Source organism: Neoarius graeffei, chromosome 24, assembly GCF_027579695.1.
Source record: "Neoarius graeffei isolate fNeoGra1 chromosome 24, fNeoGra1.pri, whole genome shotgun sequence".
Taxonomy (NCBI): domain Eukaryota; kingdom Metazoa; phylum Chordata; class Actinopteri; order Siluriformes; family Ariidae; genus Neoarius; species Neoarius graeffei.
The window spans coordinates 7,426,314-7,446,433 of NC_083592.1; the positions used below are offsets into that span (position 1 = coordinate 7,426,314).

At 40.5% G+C, this 20,120-nt stretch overlaps 1 protein-coding gene across 1 annotated transcript in view; it reads right to left on the reverse strand.

Moving 5' to 3' along the window:
• Positions 1 to 2,146: 2,146 nt before the first annotated feature.
• LOC132872838 (BOLA class I histocompatibility antigen, alpha chain BL3-7-like) overlaps positions 2,147 to 20,120 on the reverse strand; it is a 120,431-nt gene continuing 102,457 nt past the window's right edge. Inside the window, exons 2-7 of the mRNA XM_060907932.1 lie at positions 6,823 to 7,086; positions 4,225 to 4,497; positions 3,353 to 3,634; positions 3,153 to 3,269; positions 2,917 to 2,943; positions 2,147 to 2,817 (exon numbers count right to left, since the gene is read on the reverse strand). Coding sequence (XP_060763915.1) covers positions 2,744 to 2,817; positions 2,917 to 2,943; positions 3,153 to 3,269; positions 3,353 to 3,634; positions 4,225 to 4,497; positions 6,823 to 7,086 — 1,037 coding nt within the window. The 3' untranslated portion in view covers positions 2,147 to 2,743. The remainder of the gene's footprint in view (positions 2,818 to 2,916; positions 2,944 to 3,152; positions 3,270 to 3,352; positions 3,635 to 4,224; positions 4,498 to 6,822; positions 7,087 to 20,120) is intronic.

Below are 20,120 nucleotides of genomic sequence, written 5' to 3' on the forward strand. Positions count from 1 at the left end.
GGAATGAAGGGATGTACAGGGCGTTCTTAAGAGTCACTGTACGTCGGCATCCTTCGCTGTCAATGAGACACACTTGTGCGTCTCCTCTGCCTTGCGCCAACCCGAAAGTTCGCTTCCCGTCGGCCAGCTCCATGCTGTGCCTCTCCGGTTTGAATGCGCTGTCGAATGTCTTGAACCTACTCCTGTCGTTCAGGATGTGGGATGAGGCGCCCGTGTCCACGATCAGCCCTCCTCTGTCGATCTGGTGCACCTGCGCCGGTTCGCAGGTGTCCTCCGCCTCTACCCAGAACGTCGCATCGCTTCTCGCTGGTCCCCGCGCTTCGATCCGTCCTCCACGACTGGCTGCACGACCGCCGCCGCTGCCATCTTGAGCGCGAGCGCACCTGGAGCCTTGTGCACGCTCTTTCTTTCTGCACGCTTTGTCCGTGTGACTTGAGCTTTTGCAGGAATTGCACCAAGCGTTCCTTGTGCATTCGTCTTTTCGATGTCCCCTTTCTCCGCATCGCCAACACGCCATGTCGCTCGGAAATCCACTGTTCTTTTTCTTCGGTGCCGCGCGGGCTTTTAGCACCCTTTCTCCCGCCTCCTCGGCTACTGGCTCTGCATCCTCCGAAGCCTCGAAGTTGCGCAGTTTTGCCTTAAACTCCGCCAGTTTCACGTCCGCTGAACCATGTGTTACCATCAGCGTAAACGGCTTGTATTTTTCTGGAAGTCCTCTCATAATCATGGCCATCATTAGTCCCTCACTAGGCGCTTCACCTGCTGCCTTCAGTGCCGTAATGATTTGCTCTGCCCGTATAATGTACTCGGTTACAGTCTCTGTGTCGGCTTTCTTTAGCGATGTCAAAGTTATGTACATGGAAACAATTCTCGGCCTACCTTTGCCAATGTAGTGCTCTCTCAGCACTTCCAGACTCTCGCGTCCCTTGTTTTTAGTCTCTCGAAATATTAGTCCCAAACTCACGTTGTCCAGCAGTGGAGCTAACGCGCAGTATGCATCAGCATTTAGCCTGTCGTACTCGGCCTGTTCCTCCACAGTCAGTGGTCCACCTGGCTCGTTCAGAATAATCTCTTTTAATCCGACACGGTGCATGCAACACAGCATCCGTTCCTCCCAGAGTTCATATTCCTCGGCTCTGCCGTCGAACGTTGGCCACTTTGTCTTGTTGTTTGCCATCTTCTTTGCTTAGTTGAGCTTCCCCGGTTTCACCGCGCTTAACTAGCTACCACACTTTTAGCTTACTAGCTAACGTGCTCGACGCCGGACTTCCTTCCGTTGCAACTATTTCGTCGTTACTGGGCCCATAACCTGTTGGCAGAGTATACCAACACACAGCAGGAATCAATAGTGCAAGTTAGAAAAGTAGGCGAGTCGAGTGTCCATCTTCAGCCGTTGAGGCATATTTATTAAATTGGCAAACTAAACATTGCTCTTTCTTGCATGTCCTCTAGATCAGGCACAGAGCCAAGAGTTCAAGAGAAGAGAAGAGAATGATCACAAGAGGGAACCGTCTTTTATATTGGGAGTGACGTCACCAATACACTTGACCTCTTATTGAAAAATCGATAGCTCCCCCTTGTGGAGTGGAACCAAAACATATGTACAGAATACATCTGTCAGTCATACACATTCACATTACATATGTCAACAAGGTCACTGTAGAAGTTATAGCCTATTATCAAAAATACAGTGGTGCTTGAAAGTTTGTGAACCCTTTAGAATTTTCCATATTTCTGCATAAATATAACCTAAAACATCATCAGATTTTCACACAAGTCCTAAAAGTAGATAAAGAGAACCCAGTTAAACAAATGAGACAAAAATATTACACTCGGTCATTTATTTATTGAGGAAAATTATCCAATATTACATATCTGTGAGTGGCAAAAGTATGTGAACCTCTAGGATTAGCAGTTAATTTGAAGGTGAAATTAGAGTCAGGTGTCTTCAATCAGGTGTTTTATTTAAAGAACAGGGATCTATCAAAGTCTGATCTTCACAACACATGTTTGTGGAAGTGTATCATGATACGAACAAAGGAGATTTCTGAGGACCTCAGAAAAAGCGGTGCTGATGCTCATCAGGCTGGAAAAACCAGCAGAAATAAAATCCTCAACCCAAAGAACAGCCATATAAACACCAGGACAGAGTAAATAAAGATTTATTCATGGACTGACAAAGTAAAATTTATTACATGAGTGATGGAGGTAAAGTGTTCAGCACCAACTGTGAGAATTTCAATCCTTTTTACAGAGGACAGGATAGTAGAGTAATATTTACAGTAGAGTAATATTTACAGTAGAGTAATATTTACAAAGGATTCCACAATAAAAAGGAAGAATATGTACAGGATATATAAAGTTTCTAAGCGCGACAGGGCATTATTACAGGACTTATTTGTTTTTGTAGAATTTTTCATTTCTTGTTAAAATACAGATATAAAGACCCGATCCCAGTGTTACACACTGCATTCCAGTTTGTGGCAGTAAGGCATTACACACTCTGCTAAATGCGATAAGAAGCAGAAGAAGCATGACTGCACCTCCTCACCTGTGAAAGAGGAGAGCAACAGGGAGAGAAATATTTCCGCACAATCTTATAGCTGGACATTAAACTGCGCTTGACAATGGAGACAAATATCAGCTCTGATCTGAGATTTAATGTGAGCTCAGGCTTTTCTGCTGGATTTTCACTCCATACACCCATTTTTATTCCATATTACACTGTAAACATCATCAGGTCTTACTCTCTCACTCCAGCAGGAAGACACACAACCACAGCTGAAGAGTTGTTGGAGGAAGAATTTCCTTCAGAGGCTGTAAAACATTCAAATCCGTCACAAAGTGAACTAAACACTGCTAATAAATAATGTAGTGGTTTTAAACATCATTTATGGATCATAAAGGTTCACTTACAGGGTCTGGGGGGAACAGGTTTGAATCCTGAAACACAGATGATGGACAGACAGTTATTATAAAATCTCAGTGCTGTGTTTGGCTTCATGAGATAATGAGTTCATATCAGTTTATTGTCTCGTCTAATTTATTAATGAAGATTAAAAATATGCACAATATTCATCAAATCCTCTCAGAATGAGAAAGTGTAAATCTGTTCTCTGAAAACTTCACATCTGCCTCCTTCCTCCTCTCACCAGAGTTCCTCTTCTTCCAGAGGACAATTCCAGCAGCAGCGACAGCAATAAGAGCCACAAGGACACCAATGATGATACCAGTCGATCCTCCACCTGATTCTCCATCTGATCCTCCACCTGTTAAATCAGCACAGAGTCTTTATTCTCTGCTGCAGCAGTAAATCAGCTTTTACCCTCTAAATGCGTAGTTTTATTCAGACCTTTTGGTACTTCTAGGATTAAATCCTTCTCCAAGCTGCTGTGCTGAACCACGCAGGTGTATTTGTGGTTCTGCAGCTCCTCAGCTGGGACTTTCAGAATGCTCCTCTTCTGGAAGCTTCCATCCTGGTTGGGTAACGTCTCATTGAGCTCAACGTCCTCAATCATGTCCTCTCCGTCCTTCTGCCAGGTGATATTCAGGGCTTTGGGGAAGAAACCTGTAGCGTGACATACCACCTCTGGAGAAGGCGAGTGTTTGTGGAACAGTGACACCTCGGGACGAACTGCAGAGACACAGAGGCATGAATATTTTTTGACATTGAAAATTAAGTGTTATTTGTCATGTGATCAACATTTTCTGGCTGCATGAATTATTAAGATGGAGGTATAAACATTAAAGAGTGCAGTATTTCTCCTGTACTCCAGCGGTCATTAACCTGCTGTTTGCGATGTAGCGGTCGATCTCTGAGGTATTTTTAGATCACAACACATTTTACAATAAAAACATGCAATGTTCAAATATTCACAGGTTGGCTCGGTTTGAATATGGCTGATGTTTTAATTTTTGATTTATTGTTAATTTTGACACTAATGTTGAACGCTTTAATGGAAAATTTAAATGCAAATGGAATTCTATTATTTCATTGTGGGACCATCTTTGTGCACATACAGTATATGGGAAAAGAAATGGAAAAATGGGGTTTGGATTTTTATTTAACTTTTGGTATAAAAAACCCTGCCATAGTGCACCATCAGTGTGTGTGTGTGTTGCAGGGAAGGAGTGTGTTATTAGTATATGCACAATGTGTGTGTATAAGATGTGTGTTTGTCTAACAGCTGCAGTTACAGTAACAGAGCAGATCACACACTTTACCTTTCCTCTCCAGAGTCTCTCTGCCGTAAGACACAAACTTCTTTAACCACTCGATACATTCATTCTCCAGGTAGCTCTTCCAGTATTTAGCTTCATCTTTACGATCCCACTTCTTTAGAAGTTTTCTAGCTTGAGGATTCGCTTCAGTCCAGGTTCCAGTTTTCAGATCCAGACTCATGAAATCTTCTCCATCATAACCGTACAGATCATATCCTCTAGGGGTGCCGTCATCATCAAGCTCACAGCTATACATCCTCTGGAGTGTATGAACTCCTGCACACACACACACGTAATGAGGTGAGATCAGATGAGCTGACTTTCCTTCTACACTCTCTATTCAAACTGCTACACCGCGTTTTTCTACTCGTCCTTTTTACATTTTGTCCTTTGTAGTAGAACAATGTTATTGTCAGTAAAAGAATATTTAATAATGTGTGTTTTGTGTCCTTCTACACTGCATGGATTCACAGCTCTGTGTGTAAAGTAAAAACACATTCGGATCGTTTTAATCTGTGACCCAAACTGTATAATGGACACTCAGTAGTTTGCCTAAATAGAAAAAACATTAAAAGTGTAGAGAGAAGCTCTTTAGTGTGAGAGTCTGCAGTTTGAGACAAAGCCCAAGGGTTTGTGACTCTGATGATATAATGACCTGCTGCTGTTTAATCGATGTTACAGAACCACTGTGTACTACTGAGAATACAGAACATTATTTTGCACATCAGTATTGTTCTGTGCTCGTTTGTGGATTCACAATAAATCCTGAGATGAAGTCAGAAAGGAAACTGTATTTCTGTGTTACTTTAACAGGTTTATTACACAGAGCTGAACAGTCACAACTTTATTTCACGGGGATCGTCTTTAACAGGTCATTTAAAATAAAGACATCGTCTCATTCGGAGTTCAGCAGGTGAGCAGCCACACAGAGTGGTGTACTGTCAGAAACAGGAAGTGCTTTAAAAATCACCTCCCCTGTCTTTCCTCAACAGCTATTTTACACGTCTTACTGCGTGAGCATAACCTCAAACCATCATAAACTTGGACACAATTGGGTATTCCAGCAGGACAGTGACCCCAAACCCACATCAGAGCTGGTTGTGAGGGATAAAGCAGGCTAACATGAAGCTTTTGGAATGGCCCTCCTGAAAATATATGGAATGCATATAAAAGTCAGGTCTGTTCCAGGAAACACACAAATTTAACCGAACTTTACCAATTCTGCCAAAAAATTGGTCAAATATCCAACCTGAATTCTGCCAGAAGCTTGTTGATGGCTAACAAAAGCATCTGGTCAAAGTGAAGCTTGTTAAGGGGCATTTCACCAAAGAATAGGTGTGCTGTATGTATATGTTTGACAATGTATTGTTTTCAGAAAACCTAAAATAAATTAAAACATTTGCACTAAATTCTTGTTTTGTTTTTAATTAAAGATGTAAATTGTACAATCATTCTGCCACAGATAAAGAATTGTTCAAAGAAATCAGTGAAAGTCCAATATTCCCATGATGATCATGTCCAATATGAGTGTATGTAAACTTCTGAAATAAAGTATAGCCTTTTAGCTTTAGCAGCTTGTGCTAATTTTAGGGATATTAAGCATTTAAACAGCATCACAGGAAGCAGAAAATACCAATGCAGGCTCTGATGGACCAGGTCTACTGCAGAATATAAACAAGAGCAACTGTGAGCTACTGCTCGCTTCCGTATCCCCCCGCCGCTCTCACTTACGGTAGATCAGAACGCAAGCGATCGAAGGAATAGGACACTTATTATGAATGTTGACTTCAACAAATAATGAACCCTGAAACAAGTAAGTAAAGAGCAGTGTCTCTCCCCAGGGATTTCAAACAGCATCCTGGTAAACTGTCATTCTGAAATAGCATTTTGCTTCTTGAAATAGTGTTAAAATCCACCCTATATGTTTCATAAATACATTCAGTCAGTAAACAGGAAGTCGACATGCGACAGACCTGAAAACGGTGTGCATGGTATAGAACCCCAAGCTGAAGCTCAGTACCAAATATCAAGCAGTTGTGATTTGTAGTTGCTGAGAAAAGTGTTACAAAAATTTTGTAAATCCACTCTATATGTTTCGTAAATACATTCAGTCAGTAAACAGGACGTCAATGTGCGACAGACCTGAAAACGGTACACATCAATCAAATTTCAATCAAATTTTATTTATATAGCCCTTTACAATAACCAAAAGGTACCCAAAGTGCTTTACATCAAAGCCATAAAATGGAATACACATGGTATAGAGCCCCAAGCTGAAGTTTGGTCCCAAGTGGCTATGATATGTGTTTGCTGAGAAAAAGGGTGTTTCAGACAGACGGAGATACAGGCGGACGGACAGAGGTAAACCAGTATACCCTCCTCCTTCGGAGCAGGGGTATTATAATAATAATAATAATAATAAAATTATTATTATTATTATTATTATTATTAAAAACATCATATGGAGCCTGAAAACTGACAAAATATGACTATTTTATTTAAGTGTTCAATAAAATTCTTGTGTGTGTGTGTGTGCGTGTGTGTGTGTGTACACAAAGTACAGTGTGTGCATTAGTGATTAAAACTCTGAGTGTGTTTCACCTTCAGTGTGATTAAAGATATGCGTGTCTGGCTTCATCAAGACATGGAAACGGTCCTGTTGATCCACCATACGCTCTGCCTCTCTGTTCCAGTAACGTGGATCATCTCCTCTCATCTTCTGTATCCACTCTGTCTTTGGGATCATCTCCTTTTTGTTGGTGTCATAGAATACAAACTGCTCTTCATCCACCAGACCAGCAGCAGTGAATTCTGGGAGATTTATTCCTCTGACAGCAGTGTACTGGTACTGCAGAGTGTGTGAGCCTGTAAAAGGGTAAAGTTTTAGTAACTAATTACATTTAAAGTAAAACTATAAAGATGTATAAATTCTACAAAATTCAGAACAATGTCACCAAAATCCCCACCGACTGACTGAGTTAATAAGACTGCTCAACACACACACACACACACACTCGCTTTCAAAGATCACGGGTGGAAGTAAATAAGATTTTTAATTCGCAATTACTAAAAAAAAAAAATAATGTTTTTGCCTTTTCATTATAGATTATTGATTTTAAAATAATGATAAAACATCTATTTAACCCATTGTAGATTAAGGGATTAGAATCGGAGCCCAGACAATGTCAGATCTGTTTAGTGACACAGGCTGCAGTGTTTATGAATGAATGAACCTTTATTGTCACTAGTCACAAGTACAAGCGAAATTAGCCATCAACCCGTCCGTACATATACAATTTGACAGGGGGGGTAGACAGGACAGGAAGATAGGGATGGGAAAAAAAAAGAGTAACATGAGGAGAGAGGAGGAGAAAAAAGCAACCCCCACACTATGCTCCTGTGGGGAGTAGTGTGAGAACATACAAAAAAACACCTCAGCAACATAAGCACATAATAAGTACACTTTTACAACATGAAAAAACTCGGGACTTGCATCAGGGGAGGGGGGAGGGATGGAGTTAACCCAGCGCAAGCAAGCAGTCGTCCGTTCCTGCAGCCATTCAAGGAGCTGGTCGTGGACCCGCTTGTCACACTGGGGGTAAAAGCGGCAAAGGCGTTGGATGGGGGGGGTGTAGGAGGGGTGATTGCATATGTATGTATGTAGGAGTTCGTGTATGTGTAGGCCTGGAGAGTCGCTTCGCCTGGCATCACAATCTTGGTGCCTCAGTCCGCAGGATTGTCATAGCGACAACACAGCAAGTTGCCATGGAGACAAACCTTGATCGGGTCCCAGACAGAGTCAACAATCAGCAGGTGACCGTGGGAAGTGGGGGAAGGGATGCAAGAGCGTCTCACTGCAGTGATCTTCGGGGGAGTTGTTGTTCCAGCAACGGCCTTGACCGAGGCCAGTGCTGTTTGAGGGGGCCAAAAGCAGATAAAATTGGGATTGTTTGGTCTTGGGGCAAGTAGACGCATTATTTTACACGACTACGCCATTTGTCCATTCTGGTCTCCGAATCGATCCATTTTCCTTTGCAAAGCCAAAAGCTTCTCCATGATGTTATCCATGTTGCGGTTCAAGTTCTGAATAGCCACAGTCTGAGTGCCGACAGCTCTGCCCACCGCTTCAATCATGTCGGGCAGCTTTATGGGGCTTTGGACAGCTGTCACTGTTTTCTGATTTCCTCGATAAACCAGGGCAATGCCTAATCCAATCAGCAAAAGACCTGTAATCACGGTTCCGAATGGGTAGATGTCTTCAACGTCCTCCACAGAAAGAACCGCCAGGCACACGACCCGCCACCTCTCCCACGCGTCCATCGTGTAGCCAGCTGTGAACGTTCCAGCAGGGCAGGCCGGCTCCCCCGAACGCAGAATTCTCATCGAGAAAATAGTGTCAGTTGCGTTGAGAGACCAATTTATCAATTCCATGATTTTTTAGTTTGGAGAGCAGTGAGGAGAGAGTCTCTCAAAGGTATAGACAGCAGACAGACGAGACGAGAGGAGCAAAGTAGGGAAGATAAGGGAGAGGGAGAAAAACGTGACCGCCTTCGTTGAGAGCAAAGCGATAGATTTATTATCAACAGCAAGATAAAATCGAGCTGCAACAGCGATTGGAGGATCCAAACACCAAGAGTGTGGCAACGTTATCTGCACGTCATCCTCATGTGCTTCCATGGTAAAGGTCATCTAAAACCAATAAACTGTGTGTGATATGAGTGTCACTTCCTGTTAGCAGTAAAAAGTGCTATTACTCTGTTGGCATGTTAAAGCAGGAGGAACAGTGCTTTTAATAACAGCTCCATCACAGGATGCACTGTGGAATAATTCAGGAAGATTTTCAGTGTCAGATGTGAATTAATTGTGTTGCTATTTAACATTTATTCGATAAAGTAAAAAGTTTTCATTTTAATGTAGAAGGGTAGGTGTGATTAATTCCTGTGAATATTATTATTTTTATGGAGAAGAATGTAAAATGTTATTTAAACATCATGTTTCATTGCCAGTTGGTGGCACTATGACAAAAACCTCACAAATTCCTTCACAATTTAGCATTATGAATGATTATCATTTCTCCAACATGATTATTAAAGCTCTAATATCCCGTTCTGTGCAAAAGTCTTAGGCACATGTAAAGAAATGCTGTAGACCAAAACTGCCTTCAAAAATAATGAAATTAAATGTTTGAACAGCCCTGTGATGACCTGGCGACTTGTCCAGGGTGTACCCCGCCTTTCGCCCGTAGTCAGCTGGGATGGGCTCCAGCTTGCCTGCGACCCTGTAGAACAGGATAAAGCGGCTAGAGATAATGAGATGAGATGAGATATCTGGTGTAAGGTGATCCTTTGCTTTAAAAAAAACAAACAAACAAAAAAAAAACAGTAGTCTCCGGTCCAGTGAGGGCAGTTTTATGCGGAAATGAGCTGTAGGTTTTACTGAGCATCTTACAGGACCAGCCCCAGTTCTTCTGGACACTGTCACACTCGCTTCTTCATTTTGCACTAAAACCCAGCAGCCTTCATTATGTTTTCTTTTGTAATCTGAAAAGTGCTCTCTTATGGAATATGCTGCTCAAATGCAAACTTTTTTTCTGTAACATTTAATTTTGTGCTGGAAAATGAACATTTGGACTCTAAAATGTTTTTGTACTCAATAATGTAGAAGTTATAAAATAGAAATCTATAACAAAGTTCGGATGAAAAAAGGGGCCTAAGACTTTTGCACAGTACTGTATATAAAACCTATTTCCTGTTAGTGACACTATGACAGTTCGTCACTATTAGCATGTGATTCTGCCCCAGAATTTAACATCCATGTGAATTTTGTGCCACATCAGTCAATGTACAGTGGAATCCTGCCACACTTTACTGTTTCTGCAGTGTGACATCAGCTGATCACATCACCATGGCAACTCTGTAAAATATCACATTCCCTTCACAAATTACAAAAAGAGGAGCTGTGACATGGGAGAACACGTAAACTCCATACAGAAAGGCCCCAGTCGACCGACAGGTTCGAACCCAGAACCTTCTTGCTGTGAGGCGACAGTGCTAAAAGGAGAAAATGCAGTTTCTTTTTTTCATAACATTTTCAGTTTTCACATTTTTTTTTCAAAAAGCAAATGTTATCACATGCTTACTATCTTGTTACTTTCTGGTTTTAAAAAAAAAAAAGTTTCCAGTTTATCCATGCATATCATTATAAAACACTCAACTTACCAAACCCCAAAACTTTTTTGAGGATACTGATAAAGTGGGACATCATTACTGCAGGGTTTTGTAATAGATCAAACATTATGGTGAGCATATCATAATGCATTTTTTTTTTTTACTTCATAAACATCCACATGTGGAGGCTCAATCAACAGACACACTGTTTTATTCTGAAGATATCCAGCATGATATTTTTCCTTTGTTGCTAATTATAAATGTAATGCATTTGCAGCATGTAGTTTAACCACTCGCCATTCGCCAAATGTGAGTTGTGAAATCGAATAGCGAGTAAAGATTGCACCAGCTCTGCGAGTACGGTCAAAACGATGGGTTCCCACCTAGTATTCATGTAAAATCCAAGAAATGTTCAACAAAAACTCCTTCCTTGCACATGTTGCGGACTGCCATTGCAAAATGAAAATGAAACCGGAAATTATGGGAATCAGCGAGTGACAAGCACGTTTGGCTGGGCCTGCTTGTGGGGAGAGATTGGTTTTATTAGACCAAATTACATAAAAAAAATATATATATACTTGCAGGACTCTACATTAACTTTTGAAACCACTTGTCCTGTCGGGCAAGTTGAAAGGAAATTTACTTGTCCAAATGTGAAGTTGACTTGTCCAAAGAAATATTTGAGAAAAAAAAACACAAAAACTATTTGTAACCCAACAATCTTTATGGCATTTGTTTCCGAATTCACAACATGCATAATATCTATGAATCAAAAGTAATCAATACTTGATATACTGAGGCAAAAGTTCAAAAATATTGTAGGTACAGTCACGTCCCATCTAAGAACTACAGATCCCATCAACCAACTTCCGCAATGCCCTATGTCACACCTGGGTGGGATCACCTACGTCACATCCTCCCTGAAGCTATAAGTGACCCGGAAACTTCCAACTCGGCCTCTTTGGTGCTGTGAATCTTGTCACAACCGGCGCATTCTACAGAGATAAAGAGGCCCGCTCACCAGAGCATCCAAGATACAGACGTCTGCTTTGCAAGTAAGAATTCAGCGCGTTTTCATTTACCACTGGCCACGGTAAACTTCCAAAATCGCACGATCTAACTCAGATGAGTTACAACCGGTTTCCTTTATTTGTATTATGAGTAGCATTACGACTGCCGCCCAAAGCAGTTTAATTAAAAGTTAGAAGCGACCGGATTCCTTCTAACTAAATTGCTGTGCACATTGTTTGATCAGAGACTTTCCTTCACGAACGACAAAGCGTCGGACCAAGGATTCTCTGCACTTCCATGGAAGCGACTCACGTGCTCCTGTGAACTCAGAAGTTTTGGAACGTCTCTATAATCTTGCATATAAGCAAGATACTGAAGTAAGACTGGCATTTTTGGGCACAAAACTAGTCATAGGAATTAGCTATTATGAAGTAGTGTGAATTTAAACTCAGGAACGGTTTAATTGTTTACACTGTAGACACTCAGTATGTTGAATTGATCATTGTTCTATTTTGTTTTGATCTCTCAATTGTTAATAGATAAGCGTTGCATGCTCTTTTCTCTATTCCTTCCTAACACCTTTAATTTCATTATTACACATATTTTGACCTCATCAAGATTTCAGTGAATTTAGGAATGGTATAAGCTAGTGAATTAGCAAATCTGAGCTAATCCTTTGTCTTCTCAAACCCCACGTGATCACCTCCCCCACACATACGCCCCTTTGTTCTCCTTAAAACACGAGATGGGACTGCCCCCCTCTCCCAACTCTCTCTCACACACACACACACACACACACACACACACACACACACACACACACACACACACACTCTCCAACACACATCCACACACACCCAGATATATCACTGTTTATGCTTACATACCGACATATATATCACTGAGGACCATTTGAATGTATTTCAACTGCTATTACTCATTTTTATCTTTGTTATAATAAATTCAACTATTCTGTTAAACTGTGTCTGTTGTACCGATATTTTTGAAGTCACACAATCTCAAAGAATTCCAAAGTGTATATGAATGCCATTGGTTGTAGTATTTAGGTAATACGGTAGTGATCATAACAATTTGCAATATACCATAATTTAGCTGTTTGGTAATTTATTATTAAGCACCAAAATTAATGGTATTATTAATGAGACTGATTTAATGAGACTGGTTGAATGATTTAATGAGATTGATCACTTAAGACCAATTGCACATACATACATACACCTACAATATAGTAAAACAGACTGATTGATACCATAATTCACCAATTATTATGCTGAAGTTCAGAAGCAATATATTCCAATAGAGTAGAAATTATGAACACAACATTTTAAGAACAAAATAACTATACTATGAGATCCAGAAACACTAATCGTTATATACACACAGATCAGTACTCTGCAGTTCAGTAACAAATATCACAAAAAGTAACATTATCATAAAATTTATGACTTGATGAGATATCACTAGTTTGGACAAGAGAAACAAATAACAACAATGCTACAAATAAAAACAACTGATAACAAAATTGACTGATTAATACTGTAAATCACTGATTATTATACACTGAAATCTAGTTATCAAATGACAAGATAATATATCTTGTTATGAAAACCTCCACACCTCTATTGACCCTCAGATGAATGGATACAAATAAAGTTTATATTCATCTTCATCTATCAACCCTTGAGTTCTGCGTGTTCGGACCCCATTGGCTGGTTTTGCAAGTGGAATATTGCGCATGCGCACATCGCTCTTTCCGAATAGAAACATCCGGCGATTCATCAAAACAATATGCCGAGTGAGATGCTTCGAAAATCATGTGAATAAACTGATAAAATTTGATATGTAACCCGAATATCGGCGTATTTTGGCACTTGTCCGATCGGACAAGGAACTGAGACAATGAACTTGTCCGACATAAAGTATCACTTGTCCCGGACAAGCGTTAATGTTGAGCCCTGTACTTGCATGACTCGCACTTACCAGATATCCTTTTCTGGGGCCCCAACTACATATTTGCCAACCCTCCCGATTTCGGCGGGAGGCTCACGATTTTAGCCTCTGTTGTCTCCTGCCTCCCGATCGTATTTGTTAAAAACTGGATAATCTCCCGGTTTTGGGAAATCCCTACCACCAAGTTAAAAATACTCCAGAATATGTCCATTCAGAATCGTATGAGAAACACTGCTGACGTCAACTGATTTTTAACCAATCAACGAACAGAACGACAGTCACTTCCGTAACGTAGGCTGTCCGACATTTTTTACAAGCAGTCATTCACTATGGCCACTAAACCCAATACCAAACGGCAAAAATATGAAAGCAAATACCAGGTTGCCTGGGAGAATGAATTTACATGGATAAGCAGGGTGTCTGCACATTTTTCAAGTACAAATTTAAAGACTTTTAAGACCTTTTCAAGACTTCTAAATGGAAAAATTAAGACTGTACCATGGCAAAGAAAATGATAAATATGACAACTTAAAACTGTTTTCTGCGATAGCTTTTTTTTACTAACTTGAAGAAGAATGCACACAATTGGTGAACAACAGGGTGAATCAATGGCAACTGTTAAGGCCAATTTATGCTGACAACCCAGTCCTCGCAGATGGCGTCTGCGAAGCCCCCCCCCTTCGTAGACGCTCTGCGCGCACCTCCCAAAAATTGTGACCACTGCAGACAGCCTCGTAGACAGCGTCGCAGACAAGAGGGCTCTGATTGGTCCACTTTACATCCGCTGTACGCGCACTTCCGCTTCCCTACTTTCCCGGTTTGGTTTGGTTTCACGACCGCCATTTTTAAAAACACGAGCGAAGATGGAGCAGCACAAAGAGCGGTTGATCGAGGAAGTACGTACATCTATACGACTCCAGTTCTAGTCATTATAAGTAACCGGAGGATAAACACTCCACTAACCACACCCACCAACTACTTCTAGCAATTTCGCGACTTCGCGCCCCCTTGCGTTGTGGCGGTGAATAACATCGCGCACGCCTATTACTCCCCGCTCAACGATAAATTACAACTGTCTGCGAAAAGCTATCTGCGAAAGCCTTGTCGCAAGAGCATGCAGAGCCATGCAAACAGCTGAAGCAAAGTCGTGTGTTTTGGGCCTGCAGAACTACTGTAGCAGCAAGGAGAAGACTGGTGTTTACTGGAGAAAACACCATAAATCATTTCAAAAACAAAAACAATAAACGGCAAGTAGAACCAGCTGAACAACCTTAGCCGGCATTATTTCAATCCCCAAAGATTATCTTTGATGTGTGATTTTGTGTCTGACAGCAAAATCAGTCTGAGTGTCGTACAGTACACAGCTGGCTGAGGAAGTTCTCGAGTATCTTCTGCATTATAGCAGGTAACAGCATAAACCTGTTTATGCAGTCATACAATCATCACAGCGTTACATTAAACTAGGGGTGTGCGATCTGACGATATAAAATCGTTAAGAATGAGTAGAAGATCGCAGACGATCTGCCAAAGTGGAGAAATCGTATAGATCGCCTTGGCCAATGAGCGCAATAACTTTTTTTCCCTTTGGGTACAATAACTTGACGTTCTATGCTGGTTCCCACCGACGCGGCAGACGTAAGACGTCCTTAACCTGTAGAGGGACTGAAAATCCGCGATCGCGGAAAACGGACGGAAATCGCGGAATTATGCGTCTGAAACGGAATTTATTGTCAGAAATGGAATCTACACATTCTAAGCTTGGAGAGGCTGGGACCTCCCCTGCCCGAACTATGCGTCCAAAGTGGGGCTGGAGCCGCCGATGGGAAAATGAAACTAAAGCCGAGCACCGTGGCTCTTCGTGCGGAGGCGCTGTAAAGTCGGGCTGGAGCCCGGGATAGAAACGAAACCTAAGCGGAGCCCTGCGGCGCGCCTTGGGGCGAAATACGTCCCGAGGCTGGTGCGCCGTGCCCGCGCTGGTTCTTTGGGGAGAGGGCAGAGGTCTCTGGCTGTCAAGTTTGGGGAAGCTTCTTTAAATATAAACTACATTTCGAGCACAAGAGGCTGGTGCTAGCAACATTCAAACAGCCACAATAAAGCTATGCAGAAGCCTCCCCACCACCAGTCTGGACCATTTTCAAAAAGCTATTTGGTGTTTTGATACTTAAATCATTTCAAAATAACCGAAGACTGTGTGTTATTCAACATTTCATATTTTACTTTCTTTTTTTATATTCTAAGAATGCACTTTATCAGAGTGATGTTTATCAGAGTGAGGATGTTCACTTTATCAGAGTGATGTTTACTTAGTGTTGTTGTCTTCACAACCAATAGTGCACTTTATCAGTGTTATCAGTGTGTTTACAATGTTTGCACATGCAAAATTGCTACTATTCATTAAAATCTGTTCAGAAAGGTTTGTAGCCCCAAAATGCCTGTTTTTGTTTTTTTTGATGGAAGATCGTGATAAAAAATCGAAATCGAGATTTTATGTTAAAAAATCGTGATATGACATTTTTGCCACATCGCCCACCCCTACATTAAACACAGAAAAACAACTGTCACCTTTCATAACCATTATCAATATTAATCAATGTGTTGTAATAACTGCAAACTAATCATCAGTGCAATTGTTATATCAATGTTCATTATTCAAAAATAATCATTAATTATTATCTATAATCCATGAATAATTGTTTGTATTACTACTACTACTACTACTACTACTAATAATAATAATAATAATAATAATAATAATAATAATAAACTACTTTTTTAATAATAATTAAAAAAAATTAACTCAATTTTATAACATTTTAATAAGCACTACTTATTGGCTATATTAATAATTAGAGTAGCAATTATTATAATTCAGTATTATTAATTACTACTTAATAAGCAGTGATTATCAAAATGTAATTTAATAATAAGTAGTAATTATTATCAACTACTAAATTATACTAAGAAATAATAAGTAGTGATTATTAAAATGCTATAAAATTGAGTTATAAGAATAGTTAAAATTATTATTAAAAAAGTAGTAATTATTATTATTATTATTAGTAGTAGTAGTAGTGATACAAACAATTATTCATGGATTATAGATAATTTGTTTTTAATAGTGAACATTGATATAATGATTGAACTGATAATAAACAATAATACTACTAGTAATACTTGTTGTTAATGTTATTATTATTATTATTATAGACCCCTTCGCAGTAAACGTCATTCATACGTAAGCGGAAATTGCGCGCACAGCCTGGACTCAAAAAAGACTCAGCGAATGCCTAGTTGTTGTGTTGTCGGGTGTCAGAATCGTAGCAGTGATGGGGTTAAAATGTACAGAATTCCAGCAGGATCTCACCCATTCCAAAAAAATCGCTGACGTCTATGGCTACAAGCCATCAAACGTGTAGACTGGGATGAAAGCACTATCAAAAATGCGTGGGTTTGCAGCGCCCACTTCATCACAGGTAAGATCAGGCTATTTATTAAATCTTTCTTTTTTATTCTTTCTAGTCTTCGTTTATTGATGTAGCAAAATATTTTGGTAACGTTTGTCTGATTAGCTGGGTCATAGTTACACAATGTAATGAATATTGTTAGCAAGTTAACTTAGCTTTGCATGCAATTTTGTTTGTAGGAGAGGTCTCGCTTGACTCAAGCAGTCCAGATTTTGTGCCATCATCATTTGTGTATGCCGAAAATCACAATTTTAAAGCAAGGATGGAAAGGTAAAATTGCGTGCCCTCACTCTAAATGCCAACTTACGGTGACTGCTCTAACCAGTGATGGGAATAACGGCGTTAGAAATAAACGGCGTTACTAACGGCGTTACTTTTTTTAGTAACGAGTAATCTAACTAATTACTTTTTACATCGTTATAACGCCATTCCCGTTACTTACAATAAAATGCTATGCGTTACTTTATTAAAGCTGTTCTCATCTGGCACGCTGCTCGCTCAGCCTTTCTTTACTCTGCTTTCGTGTGGGGCGGGGAGACGCAAGACAACGGCACAGTAAGCCAATCAGAGTAGATTTGGACAACATAGATACGTAGGTAGGCCACACCTACTGCACTACTGCGCGCTCTTTCAATCGGAAGACCCAGCGATGGCGAGCGGTCAGCCCAGCACTGCGCTTTCACATTGGAAATACAGCCATTACTTTTCATTACTTGAAATAAAAGGCAAGAGTGTTTACGTGCAATGCACATTATGTCGAGGAACAAAGTGTTTGTCCTCATCAGTGGCCAGTAATTAGTAACATAATTTTAATAACTACAAAAATATATTAGTACATTTGATAGATGTCTTATCTCACATTGTCCCACAAAAATATTAATATAGTGTAGATAACATTACTAATTGGTTCTGTTAAGTGTCCATTTCAGTCATTAAACACATTTAACATTCACTTTTATTATGATTACACTAACTGAATTTGATTTTTTTTTTGAGGGGGAACAAAATGTAACGGAATAATTACTTTCCCTGGTAATTAGTTACTTTTATGACAAAGTAACTCCATTACTAACTCAGTTACTTTTTGGGAAAAGTAACTAGTAACTATAACTAATTACTTTTTGAAAGTAACGTGCCCAACACTGGCTCTAACCTAGCTCCCGCCCCGTTCAGTTTCATTTCTGGTCTCTGCCTCTCGCTTTTTACGCAGCTCTGATTTCTCTTAGCTGCACTCTTTACACTATCATTCCTTTCTAGGGTTGCCACCTGTGTCTGACAAAAATCCTGGACATTTCGACCATCCAATCGACCTTTTTGCTTGTAAGCAACGGCGCCCTTCGCACATCTAACCCAAGACAAAAATCGCCCTTCTACGCTGAAATTGTATTGCTCTAATTAGTAAAAATGACGCTTTTGCTAATTATTTGTTTAGTTAATTGCTTTACATAATATAGCAGGTTTTCATTAGCCTGGCAAGCCAGACTAAATGTGAATATTTAGTCTGGCCTCGATCCGTAGACATTTCTGACGGGGGTGGGATGAACAAACCGCTGTCTTTCAAACTGTCTCTGTGCGTACAGGCCAACGCTCTGACCAATCAGCGCAACAGTGACTGTGACGTAGTCAGAGCGACAGAAAGCAGTGGGGGAGACCTTGAAATAAATAATTTTTCAAAATGCGTATTAATTAATAAACAGGTTCTAGATATTAACAAGTTTGGAGTCTGTACCACATACTTAACATACACTCATTTTTTTTCCCAAGTGTTTTTCAAGGGTTTGCTTAAACTGTTTTTGAGAGTTTTTATTTAGTGGTGTTTGGTGAAATCATTTCCCTTAAATTTAAAATAACGGGAAAATAAGAAACAATCAAAAAGTAATGCTTCAAAGCTGTTTATTAATTCTTCGTACTGCACAAACTAGCCCCATCCTTTTGGCTACGAGCGGAGCCAGCTGGTAGATCAGACTTTTGCCATAGCTGGTCGGCAAAACAGCGAAAATGTCCTTGAAAAGGAATGAGCGGAGAGCCTCTTCCTGCTCATGTTTCAAAGAAAACTCCAAGTCTAATTCCTCTAAAACTGATTCCAAAGCGGAGTCAAACGCGCGCTGTTCACTAGCCGTAGCCATCTTTCCTGCTGCGCTTTCTCCAGCGTCGCGCAGCTTTGTCGTCACTCCTGCAAAAGCCTGCCCAAAGAATCCAAACAAAAACCTTGCGTTGTGATTGGCGGGCACGATTTCATGCCCGGAGTGTTTTTGTTTATATGGTGCGAGGCTAGACCCATTCGCTAGGCAAAAATATTTTTGGCCGCTAGGCGGGTGGGTCTAGTTTACTAGGCTAGGTCTTCATTATTTTGGTTTATTTCCAACAGTTTTTGGTTGTGGACACCTGGGGGAGTAGTGGGCAGAGGTAAAAGGGGAATACATAATTAAGTTCTGTTTGTTTGCTTATGTGGAATAAAAATCTCATCTCATCTCATTATCTCTAGCCGCTTTATCCTTCTACACTGAGTGCAGAATTATTAGGCAAGTGAGTATTTTGACCACAACATCCTTTTAATGCATGTTGTCCCACTCCAAGCTGTTTAGGCTTGAAAGCCTACTACCAATTAAGTATATCAGGTGCTGTGCATCTGTGTAATGAGAGGGGGTGTGGTCTAATGACATCAACACCCTATATCAGGTGTGCATAATTATTAGGCAACCTCTTTTCCTCTGGCAAAATGGGTCAGAAGAGAGATCTGACAGACTTTGAAAAGTCTAAAATTGTGAGATGTCTTGCAGATGGATGCAGCACTCTTGAAATTGCGAAGATGTTGAAACGTGATCACCGAACAATCAAGCGTTTCATTGCAAATAGTCAACAGGGTCGAAAGAAGCATGTGGAAAAAAAAAAGGTGCAAAATAACTGCACATGATCTGCGGAAAATCAAGCGTGAAGCTAACAAGCAGCCATTAGCATCCAGTTCTGCCATATTCCAGAGTTGCAACATTCCTGGAGTGTCAAAGAGTACAAGGTGTGCAATACTGAGGGACATGGCCAAGGTAAGGAAGGCTGAAAAACGACCACCACTGAGTAAGGCACACAAGATAAAACGTCAAGACTGGGCCAAGAAATATCTTAAGACTGATTTTTCTAAGGTGCTGTGGTCTGATGAGATGAGAGTGACTCTGGATGGGCCTGTGGCTGGATCAGTAATGGGCACAGAGCTCCACTCCGACTCACACGCCAGCAAGGTGGAGGTGGAGTACTGCTATGGGCTGGTATCATCAAAGACGAGCTTGTTGGA